At 43.7% G+C, this 17,085-nt stretch overlaps 1 protein-coding gene and 1 pseudogene across 2 annotated transcripts; one reads left to right on the top strand and one right to left on the bottom strand.

The window, feature by feature from the left end:
- The first annotated feature begins 58 nt into the window (after positions 1-58).
- TAF13 (TATA-box binding protein associated factor 13) lies at positions 59-10,248 on the top strand. Of its 2 annotated transcripts, none has more exons than XM_059674399.1 (4): positions 59-154; positions 4,818-4,896; positions 7,570-7,667; positions 8,604-10,248. In XM_059674399.1, exons 1-4 carry the CDS (start codon positions 74-76, stop codon positions 8,772-8,774), a joined length of 429 nt encoding a protein of 142 aa, XP_059530382.1. In that variant the 5' UTR covers positions 59-73; the 3' UTR covers positions 8,775-10,248. The 2 variants fall into 2 exon arrangements, with proteins under 2 accessions (XP_059530382.1, XP_059530383.1); XM_059674400.1 differs by lacking the exon at positions 59-154 and adding an exon at positions 3,883-4,039.
- Positions 10,249-16,590: 6,342 nt separating this feature from the next.
- Positions 16,591-16,695, bottom strand: LOC132221472 (U2 spliceosomal RNA; annotated as a pseudogene).
- Between the last annotated feature and the right edge of the window lie 390 nt (positions 16,696-17,085).

Raw genomic sequence — 17,085 nt, forward strand, 5'->3', positions numbered from 1 at the left:
GGGACCCGATGTGGGTGGGGCTTGCGTGCTTCTATCTCAGAAGCGCGTGGTCCGGGAGGCGTCCTGCGTGGCCATGGTAACCAAGTCTCTTCCGGGTGCCGGTGCGGAAGAGGTGCTGGGACGTAACCTGACCGTTCACTTTGCCGGTGAAAAGGTAAGGACTTGCACTTTGTGTTGTAGTGTGTGCGGTGGCAGCTCCTGTGTCCGTTTGTACGTCTGCAGCCCTCCTGCAACAGAGAAGGCTGGGTCCCGGGCTTCCGCTCAAGAGCCCTAGCCCCCGGGGTCAAGAGGGGGCCCCAGGGGCCTCCAGGACTGCCCTTGCCGCGTGGCTCTTTCTGACTTCTCATGGAAAAGTGGATAGCCAGGCTGCGTCTGAACTTCCTAAATGAAATAAGGAAATTATAACAAAACCGAGCCTCATATTTCAGATCACAAAGCTCCACGTTGTCGGGAAACATTCAGATAATTGCCAGTTTGTTTCAGGAGAGTCTCGATTATCTCCTGTATTTAGTTAATGTTTGGATCACCTCGGCCACTGTCACCAGAAACCGGCGATTGTCTAGACAGCGCTGCCCACAACACAACACTTTCACAAGCTGGCGAGAGCTTTTAGTCAGTTTTTAGTGAGGGTAGGGCGTGGGGTGGGGATGGGTAGAGACAAAGTCACAGATTACATTTTGTACATTGAAATACCTAATTACACACAACTCGACCTTCTTTATTAGACTCCGGGCGGGAGAGCGACAGAGTCCCCGGAGATGAAAGTGTAAGGGTAGGATCCCGCAGTGGTAGCCAAGCTGCGGAAGGGATTCACCGCCCCTGCCCCAGTGCCATCTGCTGGCTGTGGCCTGCTTGGTCACGCAGGAGAAAAGCCACCCGAGCCTCCTAGATGCAGGACAGACTCTCTGAGATAATACACATAAATGTAGAATAATAAACAGACAAACAAATGGAAGATATACGGGCCAAAACTCAAAAGAAGGCCAGATATATGCCAACACACACACATACACACACACACACACAGTGATTAGTTGTCTAGCTACTATTTCAAAGGACAGTGAAAGATCACAACATCCTATGCTGATTACACAGTTACTTTTCACTCTGCTCAGAAATTACCCTTTTCTGTTTCTCCCTTTTTCATGTGTCTTCTCCTTCCTACTCCTTCTTCCCACTCATTCATAATTTCTTCCTTACTTTTCCCTCCACCACATTTCCCCCCCAGTTTTTATAAAGTACTTTACCTGTAGCTGAAACCGGTTTGGCTCAGTGGATAGAGCATCGACCTGCGGACTGAAAGGTCTCAGGTTCCATTCGGTCAAGGGCACTCCCCAGTAGGGGGTGTGCAGGAGGCAGCTGATTGATGTTTCTAACTCTCTATCCGTCTCCCCACTTCTCTGTAAAAAATCAATAAAATATATTAAAAAAATAATAAAGTAGTTTACCTGTTTTTATATAAAGCAAATCTCACCAGATTTTTATTTCAAAGTCAGTTATACCAAGAATTTCATATTTTAAAAAATTATAGTATTCTGTTTCTCTCTGCAAAACTGGGATTGTTGAAGGATTCAACAAGTTATTATTTACAACACTTGGCATGAAGTGCCCCAGAAATGTTAGCATTACTCTTGTTGTTTGTTTATTTTAAAAACATTTACCAGTGTCTACTACATGCTGGGTACTTTGCTAGATTTGCAGGAATAAAGGTAAAAATGAGTCCCTGCCCACAGGGAACAAACTTTATAGGAGAAGATATATGAATAAACACATTTTAGCAGAGCACAGGACATTATCTTTGATCCTCACTATTTTGCAGAATATTTTTTCAAGAAGAAACCTGAGGCTCAAAGAAGGAACATGAGTGAGATAAGATTGCTAGCTAGGATCCAAACCTAGGTCTGTCTGTCTGACTTCAAAGCTCCCTCCTGTTATCACACTGTCTCAGATTAGGATGCTGTCACCGATAGGGATCTCTGTTGATTTTGTTTCAAGCATTAATGTTTCTTTCACCCCAGAGCCTCACATCAGGCCAAAGCCTGGGTCACTAGCTCTTGCAGCTCAGCTGTGAGAAATAAGTAGAGCCCTCCCTGCTGTGGACTCAATTCAGACAGTCCTTCTCAGTTCATTTCAGCCTTCGCTGGAGGACAGGCAGTTGTTGCCAAACTCCTGTCAGTCAAGAACAGTGGCCTGTTTGTTACGGTTGTTTCGGTCACTGTGACAAACACTAATCAGTCTGGGGACCATGACTATGGCATTCTGGTTTAACCAAAGAGTAAGTCCCATCCCCAAAGGCACAGCTCACAACAACAGCTTCATTTGAATTACAACATATTTGAAAAGGGATGTCAAACAGGCATTCATTTCTGCTGCAAATATTTGTTCCAGGACTTTTAAGTGTCACGAATGCATGAACCTTTGGGAGCTCAGAGATGAAAGAGAAACACTCTGTTCTTAATAAGTTTAAGATTTAGTGGACGAGATAAGCTGGGTGATAAATAACCAGAAAATACAGTAGAAAGCGAGAAGTGTTGCAGGGAAATGGAACCAGGGCTGTGGGAGTGTAAGGGAGAAAGTGCTTTTGGCTGAGAGCCCCCGGAAGGCTTGATGGAGGAGCAGACATTTCAGCTGGGCCTGAAAGGCATGTAGCATTTCCATAGAAAGGAAAGGAGTAAACGTGCTGAAAGGCACGGAGATGGGAAAGTACAAGATAATTCGGGGCACAGCACTTTCCTCCCTCCTTCACTGGCTAACTCCATTCATCGCTCAGGTCTCAGTTCAAACCTCACTTTCTCAAAGGAGCCTTCTCAGACCTTGGGTCCCCTTCCCCCATCACAAGCTTCCAGAGCATATATTATCTCTGTAATTCATGCCCCCCCCCCCTTACAGGCCCCCACGATACCCACAACTTCTGTCCCACTTGGCTACAAATTGGAGGTTCCTGTGACCTCCTCTCCCTTGTATTCTATTATTTGCTAGAACATCTCACAGAACTCAGGACAATACTTAGGTCTACCAGTCTATTCAAGGATATGATCAAGAACACAAATGAACAGCCAGATGAAGAGATATTAGGTGAGGTTTGGGAGGGTCCCAGTGAAGAGCGCCTGTCCCTGTGGAGTTGGGGTACGGTACCCTCCCAGTATGTGGATGTTTCCCCCACCCTGGAGGCTCTCCGAACCTCCTACGATTGGGCTTTTTATGCCTCACGTGTAAGTACAATCAACTCCATTCCCAGCCTATCTCCCCTCTCTGGAGAATGGGTGGGTGGGGTTGAAAATTCGAAGCTTTACTAGTAGTAAAGAACAATACCCCGCCCTAGCCGGTTTGGCTCCGTGGATAGAGCGTCGGCCTGCGGACTCAAGGGTCCCAGGTTCGATTCCGGCCAGGGGCGTGTACCTTGGTTGCGGGCACATCCTCAGTGGGGGGGTGTGCAGGAGGCAGCTGATTGATGTTTCTCTCTCATGGATGTTTCTAACTCTATCCTTCTCCCTCCTCTCTGTAAAAAAAATCAATAAAGTATATTTTAAAAAATAAATAAATAGAGGAACAATATCCCCACTAACAACACAAAGCTTGGCATGAACAACAGTGGAACTCCAAGTTGTGGAAATGGTTTAAATACACGCGTGGGGCAGCCCAAGGCCGCCAGGTAGCCGCACAACCATCCATCCATTGCTTGGCAGTCCCGAATCGGAGAGTGGCGACCCCGCATGCAGAAGCACATGGAGGGTGACCACCAGGTACACGCCGCCAGGGCTTCCTTTTCTTTGCGGTTTAATTCCTCCCTCGTGGTTTCAGAGCCAGGAGCTCATTCCTACGTCCCTAAAGAGCGTCTCGGCTCCGTCCTTAGGCGGGACCACGCGTCCCCGCCCCTTCCGGTCCCGCCCGCCCAACCCATTGCGTCACCGGAAGTGCGGCGGCGGAAGTAGTAAAAGCCGCACGGAGGTCTGAGACGTCTCCTTTGAGAAAGTAGTAAAAGCGGGCCGGGCGCTGTGGGCTGGCCGGTGGGATGGCGGATGAGGAAGAGGACCCCACCGTGAGTGACCACCTCTGTGCCCGCCCCCTCTTCTCTTCACTGCCCCGGGGACAGTGGCGGAGGCCGGGGTCGGAGTCGGGTCTGCTTTCCTGAGTGACTTAAGCCGGGAGAGTCGGGGACTCGGCGCGGTGCCCAGCCTTTCCCTTCCGTTCGCTTTTCGAGGGCGTGGGGCCGGGCGTGGCGGGGGGAGCGGAAGGCGGCCCCCGACCCTGGCGTTTGGTCCACACCTGCCAGACGCCCCTCGTGACGCCTGGGGAATCGTCGGAGGCCCGAGCGAACGTCTCTCAGCGCTCCCGGCGAGCCAGCAGCTCAGCTGCTCACAAAACTGCCCCCTCGCTGTCCAGTGTGGGCCGGAAGTGGGAGCCTGGGTTTCACAACTTCCGTTGCCCGCGAGCAAGTCATTTCAGTTTGGTTCTCGGGGTCCATGGCATTCAGTGGGGCGGAGGCTTCCTGAAGGCGCCTTCCCAGCTTTGATTCAGCACCAACTCCCGCACTAGCGAGACTGCCAAGCAGTGGGCCAACCTGGTGGTTGGGGGGAAGGGTGGTCAATGGAATTCCCCCGGGAGGGGCAGTTGGGGGATTTGCTAGGGACATTATGGAAGCCGTTCCTGCTTGAGCCGGAGGTTGGACTAAAATGCTGTGTTTCCCGAGTGTCTGCTGCTCGCCTTAGGTTTCCTGGCATGATGTCAGTGTCGAAAGTGGAGGGGGACTGTGAATTATTAAAAAACCAGTGCCGTGCAATGGCTTGACATTTCTCTCTATACATTTTAACTTGTAGTTTGAGGAAGAAAATGAAGAAATTGGAGGAGGTGCGGAAGGTGGGCAGGGTAAAAGAAAGAGACTTTTTTCTAAAGAATGTAAGTAATATTTACAAGGATTCTATTGCAGATGATTGAAATGTTTTGGACATGTGCATTCAAAGTAGATTTCTTGTTCTGGCCCAGCGGATGTGGACCAGTGGTTGAGCATTGACCTATGAACCAGGAGGTCCTGGTTTGATTGCCGGTCAGGGCACATGCCTGGGTTGTGGGCTCCATCCCCAGTGGGGGGCGTGCAGGAGGCAGGCAATCGGCTTCTCTCTAATTGATGTTTCTATCTTTCTATCCCTCTCTCTCTCTCTCTAAAATCAATAAAAATATATTTAAAAAAACACACAACAAAAACAAAGTAGATTTATTGTTCTAAATTGTTTCCCAGTAGGGACACTATTCTCAGACTTGCCTCTAAAATTCTGTTTAATTTGTGAATCATAGCTAGTAATGATCCTAACCACAATTTACATACATATATAAATACTAGAGGCTCGGTGCATGAATTCCTGCACAGGTGGGGTCCCTCAAGGTGGCCCAGCTTGTGCCCCCAGCCTCAGAGCCCCACCTGGCACTCTGCCTTGGCCTGGCGCTGCCCCCTCACATGTTCCACCATCCCATGAGGGGTGATCGATTGGGGCAGGCCCCCTGTCTGGCTCCCTCAGCACCTGGAAGCCAGGCTCCGCCCCTTGCCACGGACACTGGTCACCCTCAGTGGGGTGGTTGGGTCCCCGCTCGCACCTCCCTTGGCCTGGCACCGCCCACTCACCTGCTCCACCATCCGGCCCCAGTCCTGCTCCTGCTATCCTCAGGGCTCATCGGGGCTGCAGCGCAGTGTTGCCAACACCTGCCATGTTCTGCGCTGCCCCCTGGGGTCAGTGCACATCATAGCGAGCTGTGGAACTCCCAGTGGAGCGACTGCCTGAGGGGACAATTTGCATATTAGGCTTTTATTTTATAGGATGTATATTCATATACATACACACACACTTTTTTTTTCAAGCGAGGAAATGCAATCAGTGTTTCCATTCAAGGCCTAAGAGCATACCTCTGTTTCTTCCCTTGTCCCACACCTTTGCCACAGTAGAAGCAGGGACTTTTGACCAAAGGTTAGGATGAATCCTGGAACATGCTGAGCCTAGAAGTTAAATTGGAGCGCTGGACTAAGGCAGGAGGTGGTGAACAGTGCAGGGTCTTATAGTGGCATAGAGATTATAATGTGTCCGCCCTCCATTCTACTCGCTCTGTCGGCAGGTTTGACTTTTTTTGTCTGTAGCAGGAGGGACTGGTCCAGGCCAAATTCTGAAAGGCACCATGAGAATTTGCCCTTCATCTCCCATTCCGGCTCCCTTACGTATAGTTATGGCTGAGTATTGACAAATAGGGCAGTTCATTGATGCTGAATCAGATGTAAACAGTTCCCAGAGGCTCTTGAAACTGCAGGGCCATTATGTCTGTCTCTTTGTTTGTTTTTTACCACTCAGATTTCTCTCCATATCTCAGTTCCTCACCTAAAGCTGACTGCTTCTTATTCCATCTCTGATGACATGTACTCCATTTGTTTGTGGTTTTACTTCTTTTGTCAGCATACGAAGCGGATTCCTACACCTGGGCACCCCAGAGTGATGCTTGCATAGTCGGTTCTTAGCAGAAACTTTTATTCTATGTGGATTGCTTTATTTTTATGATGACAAGAATTTGGAATCTTCACAGCTTGTCTTACTGGAATATATCTTACTAAGATCTGTTCTCCTGATCACAGACCCTTAACCAGATACAGTTTACATATTTTCTATGTAATATGTTTTCCAGTGAAACATATTTCCCTACTAGTAAAGTTTACATCTTCAGGAAAAATAATAAGAGTATTATTATTTTTGGAGAATCTGGCAGACATTACTTTAGCCATGTCATCAAAATTTTAATATTTTTTGTATGTCTTTTTTTATTGATTTTAGAGAGAGGAAGGGAGAGAGAGAGAAAGAGAAACATCAATGATGAGAGAGAATCATTGATTGTCTGCCTCTTGCACAACCCCTACTGGAGATCGAGTCCGAAACCCGGGCATGTACCCTGCTGTCCTGGTTCATTGGTCGACACTCAACCACTTAGCCACACGGGCCAGGCTCGAATTTTCTTTTTAATTCCTCGCCTGAGGATATGTTTTTATTGATTTTTAGGGGGAGAGGGAAGGAAAGAGAGCAACACTGATTGGTTGCTTTTTTTTTTATGTACTAGAATATATGTGTATGTATGTATATACGGTATATTTTTGTTGTTGTTAATCCTCACCCGAGGATATTTTTCCATTGATTTTTAGGGAGAGTAGAAGAGAGAGGGAAAGACAGAGAGAAACATCGATGTAAGAGAAACACATCGACTGGTTGCCTCCTGCACGAGCCCTGACCAGGGCCGGGGCCAGGGAGGAACCTGCAACCAAAGTTCGTGCCCTTGACCGGAACCGAATCCAGGACCCTTTGGCTCTATCCATTGAGCAAAACTAGCTAGAGCTTGGTCGCTTGTATGCACCTTCACTGACGATCAAACCCACAACCTAGGTATGTGTCCTGACTGGGAATTATACCCACAACCTTTTGGTTTACAGGATGATTCTTACCTAACTGAGTCACCTGGCCAGGGCAACTTGACTCAGTTCTAATTTGAAAACATTATTGATCAAGTGATTAAATTTGTCCAGTAAGAATGATTTTTCTTTTACAGTACGATGTATGATGTATGGGTTTGGGGATGACCAGAATCCTTATACTGAGTCGGTGGATATTCTTGAAGACCTTGTTATAGAGTTCATCACTGAAATGGTAAGATAATTTTTTTTTTGTTATTGGTCTTAGTTAATTGAAAAAAAGATTTTAAATTCAAACTTACAGATAAGACTAGAACTATGGCATCCTTTAGAAATAAGATATTCATGTGAGTGCCTGTTTTGTGGAAGTTACTGATTACTGTTTATCATTAGGAATGGAGATTGTATATGTGTGTGTATGTACATACACATATATGAGACACCTAGTATAGAGACACTATTGCTAAGATTTTGGTGAATATTCTTTTGTCTTTTTGCACATATTTTTAAAATTTATAAAATTGAAATTATATAGTTATATACAGTCTTATAACCTGTTTTGTTGTTGTTGTTTTCCATTTAGGTAAGCCTAGAACATTTTCCCCATGTCATTTCATAACACTATATTTTTAATGGTTTCATAAAATTGAATGGATGTGCTCAAATTTATTTAAAGCCTTAATATTTAGTTTCCCTTTTTTTAGTCATCAGGAATAATGCTATGATGAACCTTTGCTTTTGCACAGGATGAATCTTTAATGACAGAGGGTGAGATTTGATTTTAAGAAAGCCACCAATATTGAGATGGACACAAATTTTAAATGAAATGGGTAATTACAAAGAAATTACAAAATTATTTTACACAGTGAAGGCACAAACTACATATATCAAAAATCAAATAAAGAAACATCAGTAAATTTGATAGATTTTGTGTCTTAATATTAAAAAATGTCTATAAAGCATTAAGAGAAACAGTGCTAATCACATAGTAGAAAGTGGATAGAGGTATGAATAGAAGATAATTCACAAATGAATAGCTGTAATAGAAAAGTCTTCAAACTCACCAGTATTAAACATGCAAATTTAAAAAAAGAATGATAAATACATGCAAATTAAAACTAAAATATATTTTAAAAAATCAATTGAATTTAATATGCTTTTTTTGCAATAGACTCACAAGGCAATGTCAATTGGAAGACAAGGGCGGGTACAAGTTGAAGATATCGTCTTTCTGATACGGAAGGACCCAAGGAAGTTTGCGAGGGTTAAAGATTTGCTTACTATGAATGAAGAATTGAAACGAGCTAGGAAAGCATTTGATGAAGCGAACTACGGATCTTGACAACTTTGGAACTTACTGAAGCTTCCTTATCTTTTGGGGAGACCATATATATAACCATATGTTTTCCATAGGAAGGTCCCCATAACTAGCGATGTAAGTGAAAGGTGGAGAAGCACGAAGTTTCCCACCTTCATTTTCATGTCTTCTATTTAAGACTGATATTTGAGCCCTAACCGGTTTGGCTCAGTAGGTAGAGCATTGGCCTGTGGACTGAATGGTCTCAAGGTTCAATTCTGGTCAAGGGCACATGCCTGGGTTGCGGGCTCAATCCCCAAGGCAGCCTATCAATGGTTCTCTCTCATCATTGATATTTCTATCTCCCTCTCCCTTCCTCTCTGGAATCAATAAAAATATATTTAAAAAAAAAGAAAGAAAAAAAAAGTGATACTGGAGCCTTTAACAGCCTGCCATTATACAACCATACTTGAATTACTTACTGGGTTTTAATGACCATACATAAGTTAAAGGATCTTGCAAACCATGTAGTACCTTCTGACTTCTGACTCTCTAAACCAGTGGTCGCCAACCGGTGTTCCGTGGGACACTGGTGGTCCGTGAGGTCTAAAAGGTTGGCGACTGCTGAATTCTAAACAATGAAGTATTTATGTATTAGGTGCATTTGTGCCATTGTGGGGCATGCTCTTTATTTTATTTTTTTAAATAATTCTTTATTGTTGAAAGTATTACATATGTCCCCTTTTTCCTCCCTTTGGCCCCCTCCAGCTTCCCCCTCCAGGTCATGCTCTTTAATATGTGAACTCTAAATGGTATCTTTGACTTTCTGATAGCTAAGACATGATAATTAATGTTTTCAGACTACAGTAATCTGAGAGGTTATTAAAAGATAGTAAAATGGTTTGTGTTTCTTTTAAGGAGAAGATGATAGAAGAAAGTACAGTCTTTTGTAGGAGTGTTTATCTGTCGTAAGGTAATACTTTGTTTTAATATTCTTTCCTTTTGATAGAATGCTTTTTGGGAGGGAGAAATTAAAAGGTTCATGTGAGTGCTTCATGTTAAAGGCTTTTTTGATTTAAAACCTCTAGGGCATATACGATTTGTCAAGTTTTAAGAAAACTCATTTTCCCAGGTCACATTTCCCTTCTGTATAAAAATAAATGCTTTCAGTAGCAGGAATGGCATTGTTAAAAAGCTGACAGCAGGACAAGCATTTAGGTGTTTTATTAACATTTGTTAGTACTTGTTCATTGTGGAATTGTGAACTTGACTAAACCATATGTGGTTATGGAAACTACTTTTGTAGATCAGGATATACAGCTTTTGTGTGTATTTAGCTTATTGTATTATTATTGTACTTAGCTTAAAATCAGGATTAAATTGCATTTAGAGGGATCACTGAATATTACTCTGAAACTGAATGTGTGCCACTTCTGAACACCTATAAATCAGTCCTGGAGAATTTTACTTTCTTACCCTATTTAAGGTCTGAAAAATTAAAAAAAGATCAATACTATAATTTGACTGTGTGTGATTTATCAGCTTTTTTCTCCCACTTAAAATATAATTCTAGCTGCTTAATCTCACTAAAGTCTCTATACTATTAGTATAATGCACTTTAGTTGATAGTGAGATTCAAGATGGCTGGGCTGATCTTTTTGTTATTTAAAAAAGTAAAAACCAGCCCGGCTGGCGTGGTTCAGCTGGTGTGGTTCAGTGGTCGACCTATGAACCAGGAAGTCACAGTTCGATTCCCAGTCAGGGCACATGCCCAGGTGGCGGGCTCAGTCCCCAGTGTGGGGTGTGCAGAAGGCAGCCAATCAATGATTCTCATCATTGATGTTTCTATCTCTCTAGCCCTCTCCCTTCCTCTCTGAAATAAAAAAATATATATATATTAAAATAAAATATAAAAGTAAAAACCAGTTGAAAAGCTACTCCAGACTAAGCTGAAATAAAAAATGGGAGCAGAGCCCTGGCCAGTTTGGCTCAGTGGATAGAGCATCGGCCTGTAAACTGAAGGGTCCTGGGTTCGATTCTGGTCAGGGGCACATGCCTGGGTTTCAGGCTCAATCCCCAGTTGGGGGCGTGCAGAGCTGGTCGGTAATTCTCATCATTGATGTTTCTGTCTCTTCCTCTCCCTTCCTCTCTGAAATCAATAAAAATACATTAAAAAAAAAAAAAAGAATGGGAGCAGAATAATAAAACATTATTATATCACAATTTTTTCTAGTCGGTCCACTTCACCCTGAAGAAGGAACTGGTAGGAACCTGCCCCTGGGCGGTTGTCCTGGGTGCCCGTGTTAGTCTGCTCACTGCCTCAGCAAATGTCATAGACTGGGCGGCTTAAACAACAGATCCCTTTTCTCACGGTTCTGGAGGCTGCACGTCCCAGAGCATGGTGCCAGCATGGTCAGGTTCTGGTGAGCGCTTCCTGGATTGCAGATAGCTGCCTTCTCACTGTGTCCTCACATGGCTGAGAGCTCTGTTATCCCTTCCTCTTCTTAAAGGGCAGCACTCCGTAACATCAGGATTCAACCCGATGACCATGTTTAACCTTAACCACCTCCTTAAAGGCCCTATCTCCAGTACAGTCAGATACTTGTCAGGGCTTTTTAGGGGGTGTCAGGGCTTCAACATACAAAGTCTGGGGGACACAATTCAGCCTAGATAGTGTCATTAGTCTTAACTATTTTGCTAATGACCCTAGATTATAAGAAGTTTCTTTGTTTTTGTTTTTTGAGAGAGAGAGAAACATCTATTTGAGAGTGGAACATCGATCAGCTGCCTCCTGCACATCTCACACCTACTGGGGATGGAGCCTGCAGCCCTAGCATGTGCCCTGACCGAGAATCGAACCCGCAACCTTTCAGTGCACAGGTCGATGCCCTACCAATTGAACCATACCAGCTAGAGCTAAGAAGTATTTTTATGGGAATTTATATTAAGACTTTTAGGTTGCGAGTGATAGAACTTAACTAAAAAATAGCATAAACAAACAAAACAATTTATTGGCTTATCTAACTGAGACAAGGGAAAGAAGAACTTGAGAATCCAGACTGTTCATCTTCATCCACATTTTGGCTTTCCTCTCTCAGGAACCTCAGTGTGTCAGGGAACATGATGGCAAGTAGCTCTAGGGTTCCATCCATATAACTCCTAATCGGGGGAGCGGCTTCACCTCCTAATGCAGAGAGTTCCAAGTGAGGAGCACGGTTGCCATGGCTCTGGTCATTCTTGGACCAACCACTGTGGCCAGGAAGAAGTTGTACTATAGCCTGGATCTCAAGCCCCACCTCTGGCGAAGAAGGGGGTGGCAGCTGGGCACTGCTATTAGCAGGAAGAGGAAAGAGGCTGGGCAGACAAAAATATCAGATGAGCACTGACTTGATTCATGAGCTGACTTAATAACTGAATGTGGATATTTATGGCTTTCTTCCAGTATCTAGAGCTGCACTGGGTAATAGGGTAGCCACTAGCTACATCGAGCTATGTAGCTAATTAAAACAAATAACATTAAAAGTATTTTATTGCACTAGCTATATTTCAGGTGCTCAATAGACCCATGACGAGTGGCTACTGCACTGAACAGTGTTGCTATATAACATTTTCATTATCACACAGTGGTTTCTCCTAGGTTAGTTCACTTTTTTTTAACCTACTACGGAAAATGTCAAATATACACAGTAAGAGGATATCATGAGCCCCACCTTCGACAATTAACCTTTTGCTAATTTAACATCTTACCTATTCTCCTACTATTTTTTGAGGTGAGAAGGGCAGTATTTTAAAGCAAATTTCAGATACTGAAGCATATCATGTATGGAATACTTCAGAATGGAAATCTCACAAGAGTTTAAAAGGAAGTCCAAATACTATTATACCCTCACAAAAATTAACATTAATTCCTTAATATTCCATCTAATAACCAACCCTGGTTAAAAAAAAAAATCTCTTGACTATCTTTTTGAGTTTGTGTGTTAGTATTTATTGCTGCTGTAACAAGTTACTGCAATTTAGTGACTTAAAACAAAATCAGTATCTTACCAGTTTTCTAGGTTGGAAGTCTGACATGGGCCTCACTGGGCTACAATGAAGGGGCCAGCAGGGCCCATTTTTTTCCGGATGTTTTAGGGAGGAATCTCCTTGTTTGCCTCTTCCACCTTCTAGAGCAGCGGTTCTCAACCTGTGGGTCGCGACCCCTTTGGGGACCGAAAGACCCTTTCACAGGGGTTGCCTAAGACCATCGGAAAACACATATATAATTACCTATTGTTTTTGTGATTAATCACTATGCTTTCATTATGTTCAACTTGTAACAATGAAAATACATCCTGCATATCAGATATTTACATTAGGGTTCATAACAGTAGCAAAATTACAGTTATGAAGTAGCAACGAAAATAATTTCATGGTTGGGGGTCACCACAACATGAGGAACTGTATTAAAGGGTCGAGGCATTAGGAAGGTTGAGAACCACTGTTCTAGAGGCAGCGTTTCTTGGCTCATGGTCCACTCTCCTCTTCAGAGCCCTGTTGCATCTCTCTGACCCTTCTTCCGTGGTCATATCTCCCTCTGACCTGAGCCGGGAAAGGATCGCTGCTTTTAAGGACCCAGGTAATTACAACACAGGCTAATCTCCCATGTCAAGGCCCTTTAACTTAATCACACTAGCAAAGACCTCAATGTAAGGTAATATGCAGGTCCGGGGGTCGGGGAGGGGGTGGGGGGGTGGGCTCTGTGATTCTGCCTAACACAGTTTGTTTGCAAAAGGCTCTAAACAAGGTGTCACTGAATTTGGTTGGCATGTTTAAATATTTTTAAATCCATAATAGCTCCCCTCCCCCACTTTGTTTTAAGTGCAGTTCTATCTTTAAAAAAGTCATACCGTTTTTAAATTTATTTTTAGAGAGCATGTTTGTTAGATGCTCGAGCAGAATGTCTAATACACAGCAATGATTCACTTGAAATTGTTGGTTTGACTGTATTTAAACTGGTCTTCTTAAATAAAAACGGTAATAAAATTCTGAGTGTAGAAATTTTTAAAAAGGGGAGGTAGTTCCCTTGGCCTCTCATCAATGGAGAGAGGCGTTGTCTGGAGAGTCACTTGGCTGCTTCCCAAGAGGCCTCAGGAGGTGGCATGACTTGGGAGAATGTATTGTTTAGTCCAGATGATTCGCAGGATTGCAGGCTCAGAAACCGATTTCATCAGCATCTCTCGGGGTGGATCTCCGAAACCAAGGTCACCACACCAGGGTATGGGGAAAACGGATGCCAATTTACACATGGAAAACTTCAACGGTGGCCAGGAAAGTCTTCCCTTCTCTAGGCAGAGCCATATGGGAAACTGGAACATCATTATGAAGGTGGATCAAAATGAGGGGAGTTAAACAAATTCATGGCCCAGGCTTCAGGTAAGGGAAGGGTAAAGTTAAAACAGAAACAGGAATAAAGGCTAATGGGACCTACCTTCAAGATGGCCTCGTGACTGACGCTGGGAATTGGGCTCGAGTTTTCGCTTCCACTGACAGCACCCACCCAAGCACCATCTGTTTGTAAGCATTAAGGTGACTGCTTATTTCTACTCTAATTTATTGAAATGTTGATCTCAGAAGTAATTCAAAAAGGACAATTTTATTGCCAAGTTCTTCAAGGAAGCCTTAGAGTTGCTCCTGAGAGCCGACAACACTGAGCATTGTGCCTGAAAACCAAGAACTTAAAAAAATTTTTTATTTTTTATTTAATAAGAAAATAAAGGAAAAAACAAGAATGTACTTTTCCTTTTTGTGTATGTAGAAAAGGAAGCAAGAATTTATTGACTGCAGCAAAAACATACTTCGGAGAGGGAAACCAGGAAGGGCATAGAAGCAACCGAAGAGCCGAGGCGGGCCGCTGAGGCTCACTGGGCAGAGAAAAGGGGGCCTTGGAGGCAGGTTCGGGGGGGTGAGCCCGGGACGAGCTGCCACTGCCCATTGCTCCCCTGGTTGCAAGTCACAGGAGGCCCTTAGAGGTTAGGGGATATGTGCCTGCAGGGGAAGGAGAGGGGGAGGGGAATGGCACAGGTCTGCACCCTGGAGAGAGAAGGCCTATTTTTCTTTTAAAAAAAAAAAAAAATATATATATATATATATATATATATATATATATATATATATATTTAAAAATATATTTTATTGATTTTTTACAGAGAGGAAGGGAGAGAGATAGTTAGAAACATTGATGAGAGAGAAACATCGATCAGCTGCCTCCTGCACATCTCCCACTGGGGATGTGCCCGCAACCCAGGTACATGCCCTTGACCAGAATCAAACTTGGGACCTTTCAGTCCGCAGGCCGACGCTCTATCCACTGAGCCAAACCGGTTTCGGCAAAATACATTTTTATTGATTACAGAGAGGAAGGGAGAAGGAGAGAGAGAGAAAAACATCAACGATGAGAGAGAATCGATTGGCTGCCTCCTACACGCCCCCCGACTGGGGATCAAGCCTGGCAATGTGCCCTGACCAGGAATCGAACTGTGAACTCCTGGTTCATAGGTCAACGCTCAACCACTGAGCCACACCAGCCGGGCCGCCTCTTTTTCTTTATGGAGTTCACCCATTCACGTATAATGTAAGCTTTTGTTTAGGGGTCTGTCCAGACAGGCGCTCTGATAGAGTTGAATTCTGCCTCTCGGGTCCTTGAAGCTGCTTGAAGGAGAAGCCCCAGTGGAGGTAGTTTGTTCTCCCAGAACAGGGCCCTGCTGGCGGGGACGCACACAGCTCTTTGCTGTGTGTATTTATGAGTGTGCGTTCTAACGATGGGAGTCGAGCTTTTAAAGCAAGTTCCCTTACCCCCGCTGAACTTCCCCTGGACAGCTTGAGGCAAGATTTCCTAGCTTAGGCTTGTCCTCAGACTCCTTTCTACTATTTGGGGAAAACCAAAAACGTCTGTTCCCCTTTTTAGAAGTGAGGTTTGAGAATCATATTAAAGGGGGTCCACCTTAGCCTGTAGGCATTTCTGTCACAAGGCACCATGAGTCATTCTGCCACGTTAGGACCTGCATTTTCAAATGATGCCTAACCTAGTTCCTGAGCCCGAGTAGGCCCTCGAATATTTGGTGAGTGATTGAGGCAGTACCCCGGGATCTAAGGACAGTCATTTATCTGAGAAAGCCTTGTCCTTTCTGAACAATTCCCTGCTTTGCAGCAACTAGAGTGAAAGACAAGCAGATCTAATCTCAACCAGTGTGGCCGAGTATAGAAGGAAAGCTGATACCTTAGGCTAACAGCTATTAAGGTTGTCGGGTAACACTTGATGTTACACTAGGAAGCAAATATACAATCAATGCATTTGTCAGAGTACAAGTGATAAGATGTACTAGACGTCTTGTATTTCAGTGCCTCATTTCTTTCCTCCTCCCATCGCCCTTTTCTGGAAATATAATGGTTATGTATTTGCTTCTAACAACTCTGATGGCTATTTATTGAAAGTTGAGATGCAGATGATACTATGCTATAGAATATGAGGGATATAAGACCTTTTTTATTCCCTCTATTTGTCAGAATAAAGTCCATTTTCTTGAAGCTAATATTTCCAGTTGTTGCAGAGTGAAGGAGAGAGGAAAGATTTTAAGAGTCAGAATGGTTAGAACTTTGGCTCTGCTACGTGTCAGCTGATAGACTTTGGTTAAGTTTTTCCCCTTAATTTCTAAATGGGAATAATTAACAGGCATTTAAAGGGAGATGGTGAGGTTTACATGAGAACATAGGCAAACACTTCATTTTGTGCTTAATGAATGCCAAAACCAATGTAGTGCTATACGTCAGATTCTTCCTTTTTTATAGCACTCCAACCCTAATAGGTGGTCGAATGTTTGTCAGATTGTCCCTGATTTGTAACTCTAGATTCAATTGAATGTGTAAATATTTAGACTGATAAGAACAGATACTACACTTGATCTTAGCCAAAAGGCGGAGAAGCGATGAATGTGTAAATATTTAAAAGGGTCTGCATCTTGCAACTATTACTATTTGAGACTCAAGACTGAGAAGTGGATTTTCAGGTGAAATATACTGGCTGAGTGATTGACAAACTATTTCCAGGATATATCATATCTGCCCATTCTTCAATATAAACATGATGCAGTTTTTGTTTTGTTTTGTAGATATCAGCCCCCGAGGCAACATGAAGTTGTGTTTATTTGTTGGCCACTTATCATTGAGACGGTTCTTAATGAAGATTTTCTTCCAGGAGTTCATCAGGACTAGACAATGGAAGTTTTACAATTCAGCTTTTGTGCTTGTAATTGTTTTCCTTGAATTTGGAAATACTTTCTTTTTTTGTTAATCCTCACCTGAGGATATTTGCCATTGA

Source organism: Myotis daubentonii, chromosome 18 (genome assembly GCF_963259705.1).
Source record: "Myotis daubentonii chromosome 18, mMyoDau2.1, whole genome shotgun sequence".
NCBI lineage: Eukaryota > Metazoa > Chordata > Mammalia > Chiroptera > Vespertilionidae > Myotis > Myotis daubentonii.